Source organism: Nansenia antarctica (genome assembly GCF_963989245.1).
Source record: "Nansenia antarctica genome assembly, chromosome: 1".
NCBI classification, from domain to species: Eukaryota; Metazoa; Chordata; class Actinopteri; order Argentiniformes; family Microstomatidae; genus Nansenia; species Nansenia antarctica.
The window spans coordinates 100,594,754-100,617,506 of NC_137674.1; the positions used below are offsets into that span (position 1 = coordinate 100,594,754).

Genomic DNA, 22,753 nt, shown 5'->3' on the forward strand with positions numbered 1-22,753 from the left:
GTCTGGAAAAGGATCAATTTAATCAACTTGACAAAGTAGTAGAAAAAAGAAGAAAAAAAGAGTAGAAAATAGAAAGTCCAACACAGTCCAACACAGACACTATTCTGTCATCAAAGATGTTTTCTGCCAGTCTTCCGTTCGGTAAAAAAAAACAAAAAAAACGGAGCTACGGACGCCAAGCTACAGGGTGAAAGGCTTACTACCACATAGCCTGTCTGTCTGTCTGTCCCGTCCCTGACTGTCTGACGTGACGGTGGGCGGCCGCGGCTCACTGGACAATTCGCGTTTGTTTGTCCCCTGAGATACCGGTGGGGAGCCTACTCACTCTTAAGGATTCTTAATAGGACTGGTTGTTAAACTAGACGTCAATAAACTATTCTCAGGAAAAGCGATAGTAATAATTTATACATCACGTAGGCTACATTATATAGCTATAATAAACATCCACACTTCCACAGTAAATGGGAGTTGCGCTGTTTGGAAATAATGTTTGTTTACGATCAGCAATAGATAGGTTTCAAACGAATCCTATAATCTGCACAATAAATCAAAATGACCTAGAACTTTGAAATGTTTTCATTTATTTGAAATGCTGATAAAACATTGTGATATTCTTCACTACACATTCAATATCATTAATACAACATCCCGTGTTTACAAGGTTATGTAAAAGTGCTTCATCACTTTCATCATGAACAAAAATGTTGTTTGGTTTCCGTTATAAAGGCGGAGAAAGAGCTGAAAATGCTGTAGTTTTCATATTTCATAAAATGTTTACTTTTATACTAAATATAAAATTCAATTTCAGTACAGACTTCTCAAAACAAACAAGACAAAAAGCACATAGGCTTACAGTACAGTTTTACAATCATTTGAGCTTCTTCAGAAACGCCCTGCTTCCAAATAAAAAGGCGATTCATCAATAAACTAAATGAGTGCATGATACTCAGTCTGTCATTGGGTTAGAGTTAATCAGTAATGTAACAGATATGAAATGCGTACGACACATCTTCAAAATGTGAAATTAAAACCAAACCTGCATTTCACAGGTTTACTAGCATATTCTAATATCAAATATAATATGTTAATATATAGCCTATATATATTTATTTTCTTTTTTAAAGTAATGGTAATTACCATTATTCACATTTGAAGTTCAATCATTAAAACATGTCAGTAAGTATATTTGGAGTGAAAAAAAAGCAGAATCTGGATTTTTGCAGATTTGAGTGTGCAGATGCTGCTTTTTTTCACTCCATTTGATACTCTTCAGTTCCAGCACCTCAGCTAAGTCTGATTACTGATGAGCAGTGGTATTTTCACTAATACAAATATATTTAAAAGAGATAGCAGCTAGGTGGCTATGGGTGACTGGTCCCCAGCACCACAGGACAGGGTCCACACAGGGTGGGAGTTGGTACAGCCTGTACGACAGTTTCCCCCCATGAGCTTCACCGCAAGAACCTCTGCAAGAAACACAAGGCACAAAATGACTCCTGTTATCATAATGACTCCTGTTATCACTGCCAATCACATTGAGGAAATCAAAGATAACAACAGTGACGTGCACTTCATCACAGTTGGCATTAGATAAACAAGTGGAATTAAAAAAACAACAACTTTGCAACTGTTCATGTGAGGACATGTGTGGATGTCAACAAACAAAGGTAGACAAAACAATGCCTTCTATTTAGCAGAGGAAAACGAGGCATGATGGGTAATTATAGGGGGTAGATCACGCAGCGTTATGTGGTTAGAGTTCCTAAACAACACCACACATTGTTTGGGGGAGACAAAGCTATTCTTGTTTCAGAGAACAAGTCTTTGGCACAGTGGGAGTTGGGAGGGGGGGTGTTCGCCTACGGTATCTAGCTATCTTTGAAAAGAAAATGGACTTTTCAGGATTCAAGAGGCCACATAGCATTGTTTAACTACACAAATAGGCCATTGACAAATGCAAAAAAATAAAAGAATTCACACAATAATATCACTATAAATGCTATTCATCTCAAATATACTGTTTAAATATACTTTATAAACGTGTATTAACTGTTTACTTTAAGTACACTTCTATTCATCCGACAAATGTAGAGTATAGTGTATATAGTATAAAGCAGAGTGATGTGTAATAGCAGTTGTCTTTCTCTCCTTTCTCTCTTCCTCGGGTCACTGATGCCAGTCAGGTTCCCATAATTAAACCAATCATGAGCCAGTCACTAGAGTCCCAGTCCCAGCCGTCAGACCACGACCGTAGCTCAGTAGGAGAGGGTCTTCTCGGCTGAGGGTATACAGGGACCTATTGTGGTGGTGATCACAACCTTGCAGTGGCGATTCTACATTAGGGGCAGGGCTAATGCCTAGACCATTTTTTTGTAATGGTGACGTGATACAAAACTGCCCCTCCAAAAATGCCATGCTAAAATCGCCACTGCAACCTTGTGTATTCTCTTGGCTCAATAATGCTGACTCGGGCTAGACTATGCTTTATTTGGTCATTCTGATACACTGGGGGACCTAAATGTTGTAGCATCTATCAAAGAAACCCTACCAGGAGTTTTACCATCTGGGCCTAGTATTTCAGATTTTTTTATCTGGGTCAGAATTATTCTTATTGGCTAATTTCACCTATAGCCTACTACTCAAATCCTGGATAGCAAAAAAGAGTCTGGATCATTCTACCTATTTCACACCGGGACATATTGATGGATGGATGATCATGTGAATGTTAATCTGTGTTACTCTGTACCAATCTAGGCCTACATCTTGAATAAAATATACATTACACTGTACAGGGGTTCTCAAACATATTACTCAAAGGTTCGCATCAGATTTTTATTCAAGGTCAGAGGTGCGAAACGATTGGCGATAACATTTAATCAACTCACTTACAACTTTTATGCAACATACATTCAAGTTCAAGACAGACAAGGTAGTCAATTCAAGTCTAGTGGGAGAAATGGAATTGTCTAGTGGGAGAAAGTGGGAGTCAAGTGGGAAAAATGTAATTGCTTGCCTGCAATCAGTTGCTTGAAACTAGGCACAAAAGGTGTGATTGCCAGACGGAGATTGATCCAAATGTTGTGGAGAATGCAGACTCACAACGACATGTGGAACCAAACATGGTGAGCACAAAGATGGCCACCTTCCGGAGGTTGGGAGGTTTTGCAGCTGTAACCGACGCCCAACTCAGCCTGAGGGTCCCACGTACCAACCTCAAGAGGAAGGGTGACCGTGCCTTCGCGGTGATAGCACCGACCCTGTGGAACGCGCTCCCTTCTGCCATCAAGTTTGCCCCCACTCTGGACTCCTTTAGAGCCAAGTTAAAAACCCACCTCTTCCAAAATGACATTCCCTAAATCTACTCCCTATTTGTTGTGAATTGTATGCCTGAGTTTTACGTTTAAGTCGTCTGTGTCTGATTGCTTTCTGTGTTCCTTGTCTTTGTCTTTATCTGTTCCTTTACCCGGGCTGCGCCCCGGGCCGATGTAAAAGTTGGATGGGGGGCGCATTATAAATGAAATTAACATAACATAACATTACATAACCATCTTTGTCCAGAAGGTCACAGTTCACTTCACTCAAAGCCACATTCACTTGCAGGTCAATCAGTTCTGTTTGCAGAGATGCAGCCCATGGGAAGATGCAAGAGCCTCCCTGGAAAACTCCTCAACATTCTTCTCCAGAAATGGAGATTCAATGCAGAGCAGCACTTGCCTACCTACATTGAAGCTGTCAAAGCAATATCTGACATTTTCAGCCAGCCTATCCAGGAAAGAAACATGATGATGGTGATTACCATTAGTCTGCTGTAGAAGAGTTGGAAAGTGGAGATGTGCCTCTGTGCACTCTTGAAGATTTCCAGCCGCCTTTCCAAAGAGCTTACTCCTGCCATTAGGTCACACACTGTGTTGCCTTGGCCTTTGGAGCTTGAGATTGACCTCATTAAGATGGGATGTTTAGTGTTGGGTTATGTCTACCAAAAAAGCCACAAGCGTGTTGCCCAACCATGTTGTCGTACTGCCTGGCTTTGGCATTCTTCTGTTCTGAGAAAAACATCTCCAGGTTTTTCATGACAGCCCAAAACCTCTCCAGGACCCTTCCCTTACTAAGCCACCTCATATTGTTGTGGAGCAGTAAGTCAACATAAGCTGCATTGATCCAGTAAGAGAGAGGGAGGAAAAAAGGTAAGACCTCTCTCTCTCTCTCTCTCTCTCTCTATTTTCCACACACATATTCATATCATGGCATTCTTAGCATTGCTACACAAAGCAAAACTGTTCAAAGCAAAACCGCAGTAACTACACTTACCCTGAAACTGAGAAAAGGGGCTTCAACATTTTTTTTACTGGCCCTCTAAATCTGACTCCTGTTTGTGCAAAGCAGCTAATGTTAAAGCAAAGGAACAACATGGTAACAGTGCTTGCTGCAGCCTGCCTGGGCATTTCATTCAACTTTGTATTTAATGTCAGACTCATTTTTTAAATTCCTCTAAAAATGGAGCAAGATTGAAATGGGATTCTTTGTCACAACATAAAACGGACAGAAGTCTGATTATAGCCATAACTCAATGGACAGCAGTACACATTGTATTTATCCCCACAATGCAATAAAACCCAAATGGCAACCAAGATTAACACCCTCACCACAAGATTAACACCCTCACCACAAGATTAACACCCTCACCACAAGATTAACACCCTCACCACAAGATGAACACCCTCACCACAAGATGAACACCCTCACCACAAGATTAACACCCTCACCACAAGATGAACACCCTCACCACAAGATGAACACCCTCACCTCAGTCAGGAATGCTCGCAGAAGACGGTGCTGAAGGGCAGAGGAGGCTCTCAGGTAGTTCACAGTGTTCTTTTCAGAGACTGGCACACGGCACTGACTGGTGCATTATGCAGTGGTATGACCGCAGGTCTGGACGGAGCTCTTTCAGACACTGGACAACTCCCTTCTCCTTCCCAATCATGGCTGGAGCGCCGTCAGTTGCAATGGACAAAACAGTCTTGACGTCAATTCCGCTTTCATGAAGCATCTGCATGATGGCTTCACCAATGTCCTCTCCTCTAGTGTGGCCATGGAGTGGGGTCAGGCCCAGTATGTCTTCACAGAATTCCCCCTTTACTTTGCTGAAATATCTGACGAAGACACATAGCTGGGCTTTGTCAGTGCTGTCTAATGACACATCCACAACCCACAAGTGAAATGCACAGTGCGTTGTTGATATCATCAGTTAACTGCTTTACTAGGTCGTCAGCAAGTAACTCTGTTCTACTGGTCGAAGTGCAGTTGGATAATGGTATTTGCTTGAGTTTCTCTGAGATCTCCTGTTTCTCCTTTCCCTCAAACATAGCCTCAACAATCCCAATCAAACTACCTCTGCATCACAGAAGGGCTTTTTGTTCTTGCTCAGCACCCAGGCCACTCTGAGAGACGCTTCAGCTGCTTTCTCTTGCTGTGTCATAGATCTCACAAACAATGTGTTTGTTGATTCATAGGAAGACTTCAGCTGTCGAAGTTTTGTTGTCATCACTTCTGTGTTCTGTAGATACTGCTGTTCGAAATGGCTGTGGTGTCATAGTGACGTTTTACATTGACACTCTTTACAATCCCGACTGTTTCTGTGCAAATCAAACCTGTCTTTGTACATTTTGACAACGACATCTTCACCTCATTGGCGACGGAATGTTCTGCAAAGACCCGGCCTATTCTGCCTACCACAATTAATTAATGTCACATCTCTTGTGAACAGAGGCAGCCATGGCTAAGGCAGTTAGTCCATATTTATTTCTGACATATTCTTACAACTACATTTATTAGTTGAATAGTGAAATTGTGTACGAGGGAAAATTAAACACATTCTGTATCTGTGATTTAGGAGCTGATAGCAAATTCTCTGTTGTAACGTTAATGCGTGACCTCGGCAGCAACAACAAACAACACTCTCTCCAGCAGTTAACGTTGCCACGACAACGATAGGGAAATAAGCCACATTAAAACCACAGTCATCTGGGGACAGGATCCCCTGTGAATGATCTCCAGCTACCCAGTATATTCAACGTCACTAACAACTCATTGATCAATATGACATTTATTTCAAAATAGAAACCGTTACACTTCATAACGCATCGCACGAGGTATGAGCTGGCTCCGTATTGACTTGCCGTTCAGTCTCCATGCGGACCGAGGTCCGGACTTTGAGAAGCCCTGCATACAGGGCATCAAAAAATCATTGTAATTATATGATTCAGGGTAGGAGACATATCAACGCAATATTAGTATGATTAATCGTTAACTAATAACTGTATACATCTATCTATACCAACACACAACATATATATATATATATACACACACAACATATATATATATATATAACAACAGGAAGGTCATTCATGGTGTGTTTGTATAAAATGGGAGAACAAAGGGAGTCATACCTGTAGCACGAATGCAGCCAGGGCAGCGAACGCAGCCAGCAGACTCCAGCGCCACACCTTACCCAGGTTAACCTGGTTCAGCAGGAAGAAGCGCGCCCAGCCCAGCTTCTTGGCTGTGTGGGGCGGGTAACGCATGGCGTTCACACCCTCCATGTTGAGCTTCTTGATGAGGCAGCTGCGCAGGTGGCTGAGCTGGTCGAAGCTGTGCTGGCCGTGGTAACGACCCATACCACTGTTACCTTGGGGGGGGGGGTTAGGATACAGTTAGTTAGGATACAGTTAGGTTGCCTTTACCTGAAGTCTAGGAGGTCTAGGTGTTATAAGACTGCTACCATATATGGAATGTGTATGAGAAAGAAAAAGGCAGGGCAGAGAGAGACAAGAGGGGGATTGAGAGATAGAGAGGGGGAGATAACGTGAGAGAATGTGTATACGTATGTTTGTTTGATTGTGTGTGTGTGCTGATAGCATCCACTCACCGACGCCTCCGAAGGGCAGGGCGCTGAGGGTGAAGTGAACCAGGCAGTCATTGGCCAGCAGGGCCCCACTAGACGTCTCAGCTATCACCCGCTTGATCAGCTATTGGACAGAGAGACGAATAAATGGATCACAATGGATAGAATCAATGAAGCACCTTCCAATGCACTTGGGAGGGGGGGGGGTGTTATACCCTGTTGTCAGGGGAGAAGACGTAGAGAGCCAGCGGCTTCTCTCTCTCGTTGATGAACTGAATGGCCTCGTCCACACCGCTGACAGTGATGATGGGCAGCACAGGCCCAAAGATTTCCTCCTGCATCACCTTGGACTGTCCTGTCACGTCCTGCAGCACTGTGGGGGCTGTGGAGTACAGAAAAACACTGTGTGTGTGTTTGTGTGTGTGTGTGTGTGTCTGTGTGGGTGATTATACACACCTAAATGACTGGGACAGTGACATATTTAGAATTACACATACCGCGCACACACACAGAGTTTCTCACACACATGCGCACACACACCTATATAGCATTCTGACTCGTCGCTGTCCCCTCCAATGGCCACCGTGCTCCCCTCCATCAAGGCCATCACCCTCTTGAAGTGGCGCTGGTTGATGATGCGGCCGTAGTCCTCAAAGCTCTTTGGGTCGTCTGTGTAAAAGTCCTACCAAAACAGTGAAAGAGGTTCAATAAAGCTTGTTGTGGTGTTGTGTTGGAGTTTTTAGGCAAAACTTCTATTTCTTCTATAAATTCACATACACTATACCGTACAGCAGGGGAGGCTAGTGAAGGTAGAAATCAGAGGACAGTGTTTCCTCATTCTGTTCCATGCATTACAATGAGCCCGTCCTACTGATTTCTACCTCCACCAGTGTCCATGCAGGACCACTGACCTTGATGCTCTTCCTGATCTCCTCCACCACTCTGTTCTGGATGCTGGGCTCACATAGGATGTAGTCTGGAGCGATGCATGTCTGGCCACAGTTAACAAACTTGCCCCACGTGACACGACTGTGGTGACACACAAACAACAACAACAATGGAAATTCAGGAATGGAATGAGGAATGGATAGTTTCAAACCCACGTTTGATACTATTCCTCATTCCCTACCATGCGTTACAATGAACCCATCCTCTGATTTCCACCTCCACTAGCCTCCATTGAGTAGTAACTTTCCTCAAAGTGGTATACTATGAAACAGTGTAGGTTGTGGAACAACCAAATTATTACTACTTAGAGGGCCTACCTACTCTAGTCTGCTACTCACCGACAGGCCACCCTCAGGTCACAGTCCTTGTCGATGTAACAGGGGCTCTTGCCCCCCAGCTCCAGAGTGACGGGGGTGAGGTGGCGGGCGGCGGCTTCCATCACCAGTTTACCCACGGTGCTGTTCCCCGTGTAGAAGACGTGGTCAAAACGCTGCCTCAGCAACTCCTGGGTCTCTGGGACCCCCCCTGTTACTACGGGGTACAACTCCTGGAAAGAGTAATGTGAACAGTGAACACACACACACACACACACACACACACACACACACACACACACACACGACACAGACACACATACCTTTGTATAGAAAAAACTATATATCGGCAAAAGAAATAACGCTATCATTAAATGCGCCATCCATCACACCATCAAAGAGAAACCAACTAGCCAGGGCGCTAGGCTGTCTAAAAGGTTCTGCAACTGGTCTGGATGTGTGTATTATCATGAGTAAGTCGGAGTATGCGGACAGATGTGATGTGACCGTGGCTACTTACCAGTGGTCAGTGGCCATGGTCACACCGAACCCCATCTGGTGCAGCACACCTACGTTTTAACCATTTCGTCATCGCCACTTCCGCTCTGGGTCCTAGGCTCAACTGCCCCCTGTGAAATGTGCTAACGTGCTGTCAAAACTGTCCTCGATACAGTACCTATCTAGTCTAGCTGTTCCTAACAATACGTCCTGAGGAGAGGAGTGACTCACCTTGTCCAGGTAGAGAGGAAGCAGCTCCTCCATGACCTTGGCTGAGTGAGTGCTGACCTCAGAAGGCTTCACTATCGCTGCATTACCTGAGGGGAATTACACAGGTGAGATGTTTGATATACACCTGAATTTTGACATTTTTTTTTTTTTTTAAAGTTATACAATAAAAAAAAAAAACTGGCTTTCTCTAGCACTAGGACTACCAATAGCACTTGTTTTTATTAAAGGTTTTACATACCATAACTGATGTATAGCTGATTGACTTAATTTAGACAAATGTCTACACAACTACTGGTTACACATTTTATATATATATATTATATAATACAGACCAAACCAACAACCTTGTAGCAAAAAAGCCCCCAAAAAACCTAACCCTAACCCTATCGGAGCCTGTATGTGTCTCTTTCATTACCTGCGGCGATGGCTCCCACCAGGGGCTGGAGGGTGATCGCCCAGGGGTAGTTCCAGGCCCCTATGATGAGCACCACGCCCAGGGGCTCCGGCTGGATGTACACCTCATCTGCTATGGTGAGGAGGTTCTTCTCCACGGGCCGCGGGGCAGCCCACTCTGCCAGTCTCTCCACGGCCAGGTTGATCTCCCCCTCCAGCCCCAGGGTCTCAAACAGATCTGTGGCATGTTCACTCTGCTCAGGACAAATGTACAGACACACAGGGAGGGACATTGTTGGGATTACTTCCCAATCCCAAAGCAACACCTAGTCCTATGGTGAACACCTGAACTCTGATAGGAATAGGCTAGTGGAGGCTGAATGCTCATTGTAATACCTGGAACAGGTAAGAGAAAGAGAGAAATAGTATGCAACACATGTTCAATACCATTGCTTATTCCATTCCATGCATGACAGTGATCCGGCCTATGATTTCTACCTCTACCAGCCTCCCCTGGTACAGTATAGGCATTATATGTCACGGCATCAATCCACTACAGAACGTACCTTGTTGAGGTCCTTCTTGACAGCTTCAGCGATGTCTTGGCGCCTCTCAGAGATTAGCCTGTGCAGGCTCTTGAGCTGGTGGAGTCTGTACTCCAAAGGTTTGGACCTGCCCGTCTGGAAGGCTCTCCTGGTCCTCTCAACCACCAACTGCTCGCGAGACATCCTTGTTCTGGGCAATAGAGAGCAAATGTGCTGTACTGTATGTGTGTGTATGTATGTATGTATGTATGTGTATGTTTAGGTGTGGCTTTAAAGGGGTAATCTGGGATTCGAACAACAACAAAGTGGTCTCCCCACCACTTCGTTTGTGGTAAACAGCAAAGGGATAGGGCTGGAGACATGTTACCACTCTCAAATTCATGAAGGGAGCTATGGATCCAAGGACTGGCAATCCATGAGGTCTGTTCTGCAGGGTAGTAGCCTACAGGCCTACAGTGTTTGTTTACAATTACAAAACAAGCTTATATTTTGGGTTCGGATGGGGGGCAACACAATAAAATCAAGCTGATGAGGAATGTATGTTATATTACTGAATGCCAAATGCCAAACATTTTCAATGTTATATTCGTCAAGAATCAATGGCTATAGGCTATATCATTAAAGTCCAAACATGTTTGTACCAATCCCAGATTACCCCCATTGAAGATGCTTAGCTAACAAAGGTATACAACAAACAAGTTATGAATATCATCATGTAAAATCCTTAGAGCGAGTGCACTCACGTTATGTTAATAAACACTAATAAAACATCTCATTCCTAAACTGTCATAAGACAGTCGCTTTATGGAGGTAGCCCTGGTTCAAATAAGCTGTCAACTCGGGTTAGCTTGCAGGCTAACACAGCGGTTATGGAAACATGCATATTAATATTGTATTCAGTGTATTGTATAGGCTACAGTATTACTGCAGGTGCCTTTCATTGAATCAGTAGATCATTACCTGCGGCCGCGCGCCTGTGTGTCAACCAGTCCAGCTGTCCTTCAGTGAACCATTGAAAAACTTGATTCTGGGCGGAGCTTAATCCAGGAAGTGTCTAGAATCTAGACCAATCGCCACGAAGTATGGCAGTACTTCCCCGAACTACCCACTGTACATACTTTGTGTTTTGTCCCCCGCCCCCACCTGTGGTGTATGTCCCCACCTGTCCTACCCGCTGTACATACCTTATGTTTCGTTGTATTGTTCTTCCCATGATGGATGTGTGTTTATCCTGTAGATAGTAATAGTTATTTGTCTGTATTATCTTGTAGATAGTACTAGCTTTTTTGTCTGTCTTACATGTAACGATGAATTGAGAATCAAGGACCCCAATTGAAATAAGCCAGTGGCTTTCTTGGGTTTTTATCCTGTTAGTTGACCTTGTATGTAATATGTACTTTCATGTACCTACTTCTGCAAATCTTCTAATAAAGTTTTCAATCAATCAATCAATCAAAGTATACTATAGTTATTATACATAACTAGAATGTAATTATACATCCATAGAATGAAAGTTTAAAAAGTATAAAATAGTTTCAAAACACTGAATGGAAGTTATTTAAGTGGTGTCAGTCTATACATTTTAAGCTTAAAATATGAAAAAGTGGGTAAAAAAATGCAATGTACCCATTCTGAGTAAATGGGCATAGAAATTAAAAGGATTATGGACCATAATGGGGTGGGCCATTTACGCCATTAACAAAAAATAGCGCAAAAATATAAATGGTATGAAAAGATGGATCATTTGTGGTCTCAGGGCGACATCTAGTGACCAAATGTAGTAGCATAGTTATTTGGGCCAAGAAAACAAGGGGGGCGGGACGGAAAACTAGATTTCTCGCATACTGTACAGTGTGAACACACTGCAAACTCAAAATCTACGTCATATCTAGTATGAATAGTATGCTAGTATGCCATTCCGAACACAGCCTTTACTTTCACAACAAGATGGCGCCTACTTCATTTGAAGTGAGGATATCTTCCACTACAGTTTCTGAAATAAATGTACACTGTGGCTGTGTTCGGAATGGCATACTAGCATACTACTCATACTAGATGTGACGTAGATTTGAGTATGCGAGAGCGTTCACACTGTACAGTATGCGAGATTTGAGTATGTGAGAAATTTTGTATGTATAAGATTTTATTTAAGTATGATATGACTGGACACTAATGGGGTACAAAATCCCCCAAATCCATTGCGCGTTTCTTCAGCCTCGTCAAACTGCGTCATACAAACTCGTCATACAGCTGTTGTTTGCATTGTCCGAAAGCTCCCAATAAACATCGTTTTTTGCACAGATTTGAGTGTGCAGATGCTGCTTTTTTGCACTCTATTTGATACTCTTCAGTTGCAGCTGAAGTCTGATCACGGATGAGCAATGGTATTTTCACTATATTGGGAATTTACATGGTGAAATGCATTAGACATGACTACATCGTTCATTTCAATTTGATGAAATGATTCTATAAATGACTTTGTCGCACCTCAATGGTGCCATAAAGAACCCAGAAGAACCTTCTTTCCTCAGAGTCTAACCAAGTGCCTAAGCACTGTGGATCATGCCCTATTAATCTCAACCTATCTTAATCAGTTTGTAGTAATTGAAGATCCATTAGGTGTCATAACAGGTGCAGCTGAATTCAAGTTTGGTTTCTTGGATGAAAACCCGAAACTTTCCAGGCTTGTCGACTCGGTCGGCAGCAGTGGCCTTTTTTGGGGCGGCATGATAGCTAGCTACTGAATGTTTTCTTCTCAATAATCGTGTTTTCACGTTCGCAAGCTCTCAACGATCATATATTCTGCTGTTGCACAATATTCTACTGCGCCCCATAGTGTCTTGGTGGTAAAGTGCAGGCAGTCAAAGGCATACTGTCATTCACAGGAGATTAATGCTGGTGCGCGTAGTTCTTTTAGAAAACGTGTTTATTTTAGAATATTTATCATATAAATAAATATAAATAATACTCATTACATTGACATTTTTGGTAAAATAATGGTTGTGGTAATGTATTATTAGCGACCCCCACAGATGTATGATTTTACATAAACGATGAATTGAGTATCAAGGACCCCAATTGAAATAAGCCAGTGGCTTTCTTGGGTTTTTATCCTGTTAGTTGACCTTGTTGACCTTTTGTCCTGTTGCGTTTCCCGTAGTTGTTCTTCCGGGTTCAGAGCACGCTGGCGTCCGCGATGTGACTGCCGCTTCTGTTCCCGGTCCTGTCTCCTGTCTTTTTGTATCCTGTCTTTTTGTATCCTGTCCTGTCTCCTTTTGTATCCTGTCTTTTTGTATCCTGTCTTATCCTTTTTGTATCCTGTCCCGCCGAACTCCGCTGCCTTCACCCCCGCCATCTCCCGCCTCTCACCGCCTTCACTACCAGGACTGCAGTACTCACCGCCTTCACTACCGGACTGCAGTACTCACCGCCTTCACTACCGGACTGCAGTACTCACCACCTCACCGTTCCTGTCCCCGGGCTCTGTGTTGCCGACCGACCCGCTGCGCGCCGCTCTCAGACATCGCTGGCCTGGCCGTGCTGTGCTATTACCCTCGTCCCGGGAGGTAGCCACCGCTCCCTCCCCGGCCGGGGGTTGCCATCTCCGCAGGTGAGTGTCGGTCCTTCCCAGCCTTCACTCACTGCTGCGCGATTTGGTCGCTGGCATGGCACGGCTTGGCTGGCCGGCCGCGCGGGTTCGGTCCCAGGCAGGCAATACAGATGACAACGGCAACGGCTGCTGCTGCCACCAAAGCAGGCATTCTCCGCTGCCGCCGCCACATCCATCGAGGCTCGCAGCAACATCAACACCGGACTCTACACCACCCCCCCTCCCCGTTCGCTGACTCTGTGTTCCATGTTACTTGTTGTTGTTGCTTGTTGTTTTTTTGTGTCTCCCCATGTGTGTCCTATATTGTCAGCGTCTTTGAGCCTTGGAAAAGCGCTATATAAATTTAATTAATTATTATTATTATTATTAATTATTGTATGTAATATGTACTTTCATGTACCTACTTCTGCAAATCTTCTAATAAAGTTTTCAATCAATCAATCAATTACTGCTTTCATGGGAGCTCAGACCTTCCTTATGGGAGCTCAGCTCCCATTGGCTCCCACATAACTCGAACCCTGCATCTACTGCTACTTGTGGATTTACTTTCTAGAACAATAAAGACGTTATTTATATTTATATAGTTAAAGATGTTTTTTTTATAATTGATTTGATAGCCTGCATTATGGGAACCTAGTATTTCAGGGCTCACCTTTCCTCCTGGGGTAAACCAAGGGGTGGTGTATCCGTGCCATTATAGTAATCAAGTAGATGTAGATCTGTCAAATGGACATTGTTCTTCTATGGCAATGACTCACAAAACGATCCCCAATCACATCTCTTCATGGGATACTCACAGGTCTAATCTGATAATTACACTGTTGTTCAGCTAGAAATGTAATACTGCACACCAGGTGTTAAGAGACGAACAAAAACCTGTTTGATTGGACATCTTTGGACTGACTTAGCTGAACTTTGTTTTTCATAGCCCTGACAAGTTCCTCAGTTTAAAAAAGCTGCAAGAAAGACAAGCTGATTGTCAACTGATTGTCAACCCTGGATCACAGTAATGTGATGCATTAAAACCATCAGAAAATCCATACAGTAATATTTTGGGGGTATTGTGAAACAGGAGGTGTTTATTTAACCCTTTGCCTTTCAGTCCCATTGTACAATATTGTCTCTTAGCAAGTCACAATATCATGGTAGAAAAGACATGCTAAGGCAGTTATTGTAGATATGACATACAGTATGTGGTCACAATAACATATGATCGCAATTAGATTTACTAACTTGTTTTTGCTACTTTAGTCTGTGAATGGTACACAGGATAATTAATTATTAATTAATTTATTTTTATTTTAAACATGTAATACTTTTTTACACTTAACTATACAACATATGATTTCTTCAGAAACTTAGGACAGACATAGAAGGGTGCTGAATGTCGCCCAGTAACCTTTTGATCCTTTATCTAGGCTCAAATCTGCTAGACAACACCGATACTGAGGGGGTTTAGAGTGTGGGTAAGTATCCTCCCCTGTCTTGGTTTCAATTGAGGACTGGTTATTGTGTCCTTTATAGCTCCACCTTACACCAGGCTCACATCATATCCTGCACACCTTCACAAACTCAAACAGTCATACTGGGAGCAAAGCAGGAGGTTGAGGGGTTGAGAACACTTTTTGGTAGCCCAAACACGTCAACAACTTCAGGTACAGTGTACTTTTGTCTTTGTCCCTGGGTTCTTTAAGAGATTTGAATGTGCATGTTGAAATTAGATAGGCGTGAGAACGAGTGAACAATTCTAAAGGCTCTGGGTCCTCTCTACAGGAGCATTAAATCTCTCTCTTTGAGCTGTCTAATGCTGTAGACAATTGACATTACGAAGAAGTTATACAACGACAACATTGCAAATCAGTCAACTGGGATTGCTACCTTCATTTTTTAACTTTTAAATTATTGATATATAGCCATTGATTTTGGAATAATGTAAGTCTTTCAGATCTGTGTTGGCTTGGCTGTGTTGAAATGGCTGCGCATTATCAATGTATTGTGACACTGTTCAGATATTAAAACATTATGGTAAGGCAAGGCTGACAGAAACTGTAAGTGTATGTACTGTATTCCCTTACCATGTCCAGTAATCCGTTTACTGTTTTCAAGTTTCAAGTTACAAGTGAGTCATATTTTTAGGCTTCAGTTCCTTGACATTGCAGAAACAACAAGAGAAATAACACGGCAATAGTTCTAAAAAGACAAACAAGGCAACGATAAATAAAGTGTCAAAAGTCATAAGAGAAAAGTAAGACAAAATGGTTGGCCAGGCTGAAAACATTTAGTCTAATAAAGCAAGCAACTAATAAAAGGACTGGCATGCCTTTCAGTGAAGAGACTCATCCCCCTCCTTAATTTCGTTGTTTGGTACCTGTACTGTAGCAATGACAATAAAGACCATTCATTCATACATTCATTCATTCATTATAAACTGGAAACTAAGGACACCTTCTCGCTTCAAAAAGGATAGATCCATTGAGACAACCGGACTGAGAAGTGTACTGTGAGTCACATGGGGAGGACATTGATGGTCTTTCACATTGCATCTTGGACTACATTAACCTCTGGGTGGAGAACACCGTACCTACTAGGAGGGTGCAGTGTTTTCCCAACAACAAGCCTTTGGATTACAACTGATCTAAAGGCCCTCCTCAATGACAAGAAGAGAGCCTTCAGGCCTGGTGACAAGGAAGAACTGAAGCGGGTGCAGAGGAAGCTCGAGGAGAGCATGGACACCTACAGGCGAGAGATGGAGGACAGTCTGCAGGACAGCAACAAAAGAGAGGTGTGGAGCAGCGTGAGGAACATCACCGGCTATAAGCAGGCTCACAAGTGGCTGGAGAGCTGGACAGGGCCAACGAGTTGAACCAGTTCTTCAATAGGTTTGATTCAGGGGCTCTTTATCTCCCTCCCCCAGCTCCACCAACGACTCACCACTCCATCTTCCTTCTCCTTCCCACAGCTCCTCCAATTTCTGCTCAGCTAACGGACCACTACACTAGTTTTGTTGAGTGGTGTGAGCAGAACCTGTGACAAATAATGTTTATAGCCAACAACCGTGCATATGTGGCCTCAGGCCTAACCCAAAATACACACGACCACCAATCCTTAAGAGGATAAAGAGGCACTGTGTCTGCTGGTTTCCTGTCTTCTCCTTAAGCACTTAATTCATCTATTAGTGTTACTAGTTCCTCAGACACTGCTGATATAAATCAGTCCCTGGTTTGAAGAAAAGAAAGTATAAGGATAATAGTCCAAGTCTGATCATGATAAAGGAAGCAATCTCAATAAGTAAAAGTAGCAGCAGAGTATGGAACACATAGATAAACAAAAACACACTATACATCGGTTTACCTTGGATACACTTTATACAGATTTTGATTCATTGTTGTCTCAAGACATCAGCTAGGTATTGAGACACCTAGTCGTCAATCTCCTGAATGCTTAATCAGACATTATTTGTCTCCCCCTACAGTATGGTAAATTGATGTATGTCCCATTGATACTGGCATGGCATGCATATGTATTCTGTTGATCCAGATATGGTCTGACCAGTTGTATTGCAATCTGGATGGTGATTGTGTGGTGATTGTTGTCAAGATGTCCTCAGTTAGGAGCAGGTGCTGAGGTGGAAACTGTCCTGACGGACATCTTACAAATGATAACCAGCTGATGTTTCCAGAGGGCTGTAGTTAACTTCCCCTGCTTCAGACATGATCATATCTATATATGATATAGATATGATTCAGATATGATCATATCTGGTCATATCTAAAACTACTCTAAAACATAACAATGTGTTGTTACAGAAGGCTGAAATGGAGCGCAAACATGCGTCCGAGGTGAAGATGAAGCTAAAGAATCTCTGGAGCAGCATGGGAACCCAGCCTGAACCCAAGCCTGAACCCAAGCCTCAGGAGAGGGAGCAGTGGGGCAGCAAAATCGAGTTCCTTTTGTCAGTAGCTGGACACATCGTTGGTCTGGGGAACGTGTGGAGGTTCCCATACCTCTGCTACAAAAACGGAGGAGGTGAGTACAGGGACTGTCACATTGTCTGTTGATGAGTTGATGAATACTTGACAGACAGCCACTAAATTATGACGTCATAATCTGACCGGTTTATAAACCGGTTTATAGACTATAAAGGGAAACGCTCAATTGTGCAAATCACATCTAAGTGATTGAAAGTATGCATAGCCTTTCTGACACACTGTAAAACTGCTGCATGCTACTAGAAAGTTGTTTTTGTGTTGTGTTGTTATTGTAACAGATCATTTACAATGTACAGTATGTCTTGGTTCACATGCATTACAGTAATGAATTCAGTGTTTCATGGAAATATACAATTCTCGTTTGAAAGGGGCTTTCTTCATCCCCTATGTCCTGTTCCTGTTCGCCTGTGGGATTCCCCTCTTCTTCTTGGAGACATCTTTGGGACAGTATACCAGTCAGGGTGGAATCACTTGTTGGAGAATCATCTGCCCACTCTTTGAAGGTAAGTTTTGCTTTATACATCATCCAAGACTAAATTAAGATGTCTGCTACAAAATACTAATGACTTAAAAAAAAATCACTACTGACTTACTACTGACTTTTTTTATTTTTTTTGATACAGGCCATTTAGAGGAGCGAACATCATAATGATTTTTCCCATTGTAATGAATGTTTTTTGTCTTTCTGCCTTATTATTTTGGTCCGTCTGAATAGGATTGGGCTACGGAAGTCAAGTGGTAGTTTTGTACAACGGGATGTATTATATCATCATTCTGGCTTGGGCGTTCCTCTACCTCTTCTCTTCCTTCAGTTCCGAACTTCCCTGGGCCAGTTGTCAAAATAGTTGGAATACAGGTAGTCAATATTACCTTTTGCACATACGTTTGTAATGACTATATGTTTTTGCATGTTATGGACACCTGCAAACATTGCTAGCATTAAGCCCTGGAGCCTACATATGAGTCACTGGCAACCCATCCATTTGTGGGTTTTTGTGTCAATGGTTGTGTAAGTTGAGGTCAGACCTGGACAAAATGTATACTTTAAAATTAGAAGAAAACACACATTTTTCAAATATTTGAAACCATTTAAAATATATAATTTTCCTAGGTCTGGTTGAGGTATCAGAATGTTTAATTGTCTATTCTGTTCTCCCGCCTAAAGAGAACTGCTTTGAGATTGGCCAGAATAGCACCTCTCCTGACAACACTCAGTGGAAAACGGCATCCCCAGTCATAGAGTTTTGGGAGTAAGTGACTTCACCATTACATCTCTATATAAGGATGGATCTTTTCAGCGTTTGAGTGAATGTTCCTAAAATAGCTTTTGTAATTTTTTAGGAGAAGAATATTGGGCTTGTCAGGAGGAATTGAAGAGCTAGGCAGTGTGCGCTGGGACCTGGCCCTGTGTCTTCTGCTGTCCTGGATCATCTGTTACTTTTGTGTGTGGAAAGGAGTGAAGTCCACAGGGAAGGTGAGGCAGGATCTCCTCACTTCTACTCCTCCTGATACCATGGATACTGTAGAGCTGTCAGTCAGCATGTGCCGATCGACTCATAATGCAATGCTGGTCCTCTCTCAGGTAGTCTACTTCACTGCCACCTTCCCGTATGTGATGCTGGTGGTGCTGCTGGTCCGAGGACTCACACTGCCAGGGGCCATAGAAGGCGTCAAATACTACCTCTACCCTGACCCGTCCCGCCTCACTGACCCTCAGGTGCTGCGGTTACGACTGCTTCTTACATCATTTCTTATCGTGTTTGTCTAATCACAAACCATTGCTGCTGACATTTAGATGATTGATTACAATGTAGATGATTGCAGATGTCATGTGACGTGGTGGTAAGGATTGATGGGTTTTTACGAATACCATTGAGTGTATTCACATGGTACCAGAAAATACTTTTGTATGACAACATTGGATGTTTCAACTTGAAACCAACTTGTGCTCTCACCTCCTATCCACTGTTAGATGATGTACAGTTACCCAGTCGACACATTTAATTAAAACATATATGTTGATGCATTTACTGTTTCAGGTATGGATGGATGCTGGGAGCCAGGTATTTTACTCCTATGGAGTTTGTACCGGGGTTTTGTCAGCTTTAGCCAGCTACAACAAGTACACCAACAACTGCTACAGGTAATTACTTTTAGGTGCATTCCCAAGACCTGATCCTATCACACCTTAGTGAAATAAGGCTCACATTATGTTATTAAATAGTAAATATTAAATATAATAATGAAATATTATTAAATAGAATTTATATATTCAGTCATTTTTTATATATACTTTTTCTTTTATTTCAGGGACTGTGTGTACCTGTGCCTGTTAAACAGTTTAACCAGTTTTGTGGCTGGCTTTGCTATCTTCTCTGTCCTGGGCTTCATGGCTTATGAGCAGGGTATGGACATCTCAATGGTGGCTGAATCAGGTAAAGTTATGATAAACGCTTACGCATTCAATTGCTTAAAAACATGTAAGCAAATAATATCTGTGATGTTACTGACATGTGCTTCAGTTTATGGGATAATGTCTGTGGCACTTGCAGGTCCTGGTCTGGCTTTCATAGCCTACCCTCGTGCAGTGGCCATGATGCCAGTACCCCAGCTCTGGGCTATCTTCTTCTTCATCATGATCATCCTCCTCGGGTTGGACAGTGAGGTAGGATGAATCAGTCCATTCTGTTTGAATGGAAGGTACATTTGTCATGCTGTGGTCCAGGGCCTGTACCTAATATCTGTGACTTAAAAGAGATCCGCTGACAGTGTATGAATGTATCATTACTGTATGTTTAACGCCTCATACTGTACTGTATATCCCACACTAACATGTCCTTTTTTTGCCCCATAGTTTGTGTCCCACGAGGCTTTGGTCACAGCCATCTCAGATATGTATCCTACCTTCTTCAACTACGGCCATCGACGTAAACTTCTCCTCCTCGTGATCTGTGTGGGAAGCTTCTTTGCTGGCCTGCTAATGGTCACAGAGGTGAGGAGCCAACCACCTCCTCACATTACAATTCCTTACATAGAGCAGTAAGGCAAACAGATGGAGGGATTAGTATGATTTCAGAAAATAATGCATAAGAGCCACACATGTTGCTCCTCAGGATACTAAATAAATATCTCAACACGGCAAATGTTTTTGGGCCGCTGCCCACACGGTTAGCTGTGTTGCTCATTCCACGAATGCATGATCCTTGCAAGTTGTACATTGTTGTAAAGGTGACTAATCAGGCTTTACAACAATATAAAATACAATACCAATGGGTATTATTAAAGGGGAGGAATAATTGACCGAAATAACGTTTAAACTTTTTTCCCTTTTATATACAGTACATAGATATATGTTTTACTGCTAATCTAACTTTTTACAATGTCTCTCTCTCTGTCTGTAGGGTGGACTATACGTCTTTCAGCTTTTTGACTACTATGCCTGCAGTGGAATGACGCTCCTGATGTTCGCTATTCTCCAGTCTGTCTGTGTGGGGTGGGTGTATGGTAAGAGGTAGCAGGGCTTTGAAATATAGCAAATATTATGTAAAACAAATGTAATGCAATGGATCACTGTATATTGTATACATAAACATTACTATTCCAAATGTTTAGAAACAATTGATCATTTGCTCAAAATAATTTTGGGAGGCTAGGATGCATGCGTGTGTACCACACAGTAGCCTAAATCCAGTACCACTATTTCTTTCTTCTCAGCAATATTTGAAACCATGAAAGATGGTGCTTCACATTAACAATCTAACCACACATCTTTATGCATGACTCAAGGCTTTTAATTATGGCAAACGTTAATATTATGTGTCCTCTAGGTGCAGATCGCCTGTATGATAATATCGAGGACATGATTGGCTTTCGTCCTTCGCCATACATGAAGTACTGTTGGCTGTACATCACACCAGCTATTTGCATAGTAAGTATTATGGTAAAACACTGCTGTGTGAATCTTTCATGATTTGTTGTATCATGTTGTATCTATTGTACATGCAACTCTGTGTGAGAGGTGATGCACATTATGTTGAACTGCCTCCATCATGTTGAAGAATCAAAGCCTACTTGCGTCAATTCTATCAGATGCAAGTACGTTTATATAAAGTGTGGGTGTGCTGACTGTGAATACGTCTGATTTAAACATAACTCTGGGTCAATACAGCAGTGTCAAGTAAAGCTGTCGGACAGACTCATTTCATGTCGTACAAAGTTAAAGAAAAGCAACCAGGATGAATGTCTATATAGTACATTGTAAAATACCTAATACATAAATCTCACATGCAGAGAGAAAAAAAACTCCTATAGTTGTCTGTATGTTCTTTCCTTGTTTACAGCCCATCACCGACATCATAAGACCTTTGCCTTCTATACTCTGACCCTTTTCTCTCTTAAGGGCACATTTATCTTCTCCCTGGTTAAGTACACCCCACTCAAGTTCAACAACACATATGAGTACCCCTGGTGGGGCTATGCCATTGGTGGATTCTTCACCTTGTCTTCAACACTCCTGGTTCCTATCTGGATGCTGTACAAAATAAGTGTCACCCCTGGAACGCTGAGACAGGTAAAGTGTTCTAGATGTATTACAGTACTTAAGTGTGGGGGTGGAAGTGGTGAAACAATTTTGAGGGTTCTGAAAAGGAAATATCCTATATATCGGTACAAATATTTGTTTGGATTTTGGAACATTCCAGTTTTAAGAACATTAGACTGTGAGTTATCACAACCGATAACAATGAAAACGGATGATAATGGGGAATTCTGCTTCCTTCCCTCCTGAAAGAGATTGAAAGTGTTATGCACCCCAGCACAATACATACCCAAAGCCAAGTCAACAAAGGAAGCAGAGGACCCAGCATCATTTCAGACGTTCACAGAGCTTTGTACATTGCGCACAAGCCAGCACAGTGGCCAGCTCTCAGTGGCCAGCTCTCAGAGGACAGCTCAAGCTGCACTTTGGGTATAAAAAACACCAACATGGAAAATCAAGCACTCAACCGACCCTACCTGCTGCAAGACATAAGGAGACATGGTTACAGCAAACATATCAAGAACGGTTATCTTCTAATAAGCAAAGATCAATGGCAAAATACTGTTAGGATGTGGACTTGTAACGTAAGCTCATATTTTTAGTGTTTGGAAAATTACAGTAGTAGTGAAGCAGAGGTGATTTGGAATCACACTCTCTATGTCTTGATATACTGTATATACTATATATGTATATAGTCAACCAAACGGGGAATGTATGATTGTGTCGATGTACAGTAAACTCTTTTTTCTCTTTTTTTTATTTTTACATATTGACAAAATAA

At 42.4% G+C, this 22,753-nt stretch overlaps 2 protein-coding genes across 5 annotated transcripts; one reads left to right on the plus strand and one right to left on the minus strand.

Annotated features, from left to right (window-relative positions):
• Nucleotides 1-616: 616 nt before the first annotated feature.
• aldh3a2a (aldehyde dehydrogenase 3 family, member A2a) lies at nucleotides 617-11,116 on the minus strand. Of its 4 annotated transcripts, none has more exons than XR_013937900.1 (12): nucleotides 11,021-11,116; nucleotides 9,858-10,026; nucleotides 9,314-9,545; nucleotides 8,899-8,984; nucleotides 8,194-8,402; nucleotides 7,819-7,936; nucleotides 7,448-7,589; nucleotides 7,123-7,289; nucleotides 6,932-7,031; nucleotides 6,453-6,691; nucleotides 4,804-6,222; nucleotides 617-1,466 (listed from the first exon to the last, which is right to left on the minus strand). XR_013937900.1 is itself a non-coding variant. In XM_080548635.1 (11 exons), the coding sequence occupies exons 1-11, from the start codon at nucleotides 11,047-11,049 to the stop codon at nucleotides 1,452-1,454; spliced, it is 1,506 nt and encodes a 501-aa protein (XP_080404761.1). In that variant the 5' UTR covers nucleotides 11,050-11,116; the 3' UTR covers nucleotides 617-1,451. The 4 variants fall into 4 exon arrangements, 2 of the variants coding, with proteins under 2 accessions (XP_080404761.1, XP_080404760.1); XR_013937901.1 differs by lacking the exon at nucleotides 11,021-11,116 and adding an exon at nucleotides 10,797-10,832; XM_080548635.1 differs by lacking the exon at nucleotides 4,804-6,222.
• Nucleotides 11,117-16,171: 5,055 nt separating this feature from the next.
• LOC308155177 (sodium- and chloride-dependent GABA transporter 2-like) lies at nucleotides 16,172-22,407 on the plus strand (the record flags this gene model as incomplete). The annotated part of the gene is made up of 15 exons (XM_080528432.1): nucleotides 16,172-16,267; nucleotides 17,253-17,472; nucleotides 17,804-17,938; nucleotides 18,151-18,291; nucleotides 18,601-18,685; nucleotides 18,777-18,909; nucleotides 19,018-19,152; nucleotides 19,475-19,578; nucleotides 19,746-19,870; nucleotides 19,988-20,100; nucleotides 20,290-20,427; nucleotides 20,837-20,939; nucleotides 21,263-21,363; nucleotides 21,835-22,005; nucleotides 22,225-22,407. The coding sequence occupies 15 exons, from the start codon at nucleotides 16,172-16,174 to the stop codon at nucleotides 22,405-22,407; spliced, it is 1,983 nt and encodes a 660-aa protein (XP_080384558.1).
• Nucleotides 22,408-22,753: the final 346 nt, after the last annotated feature.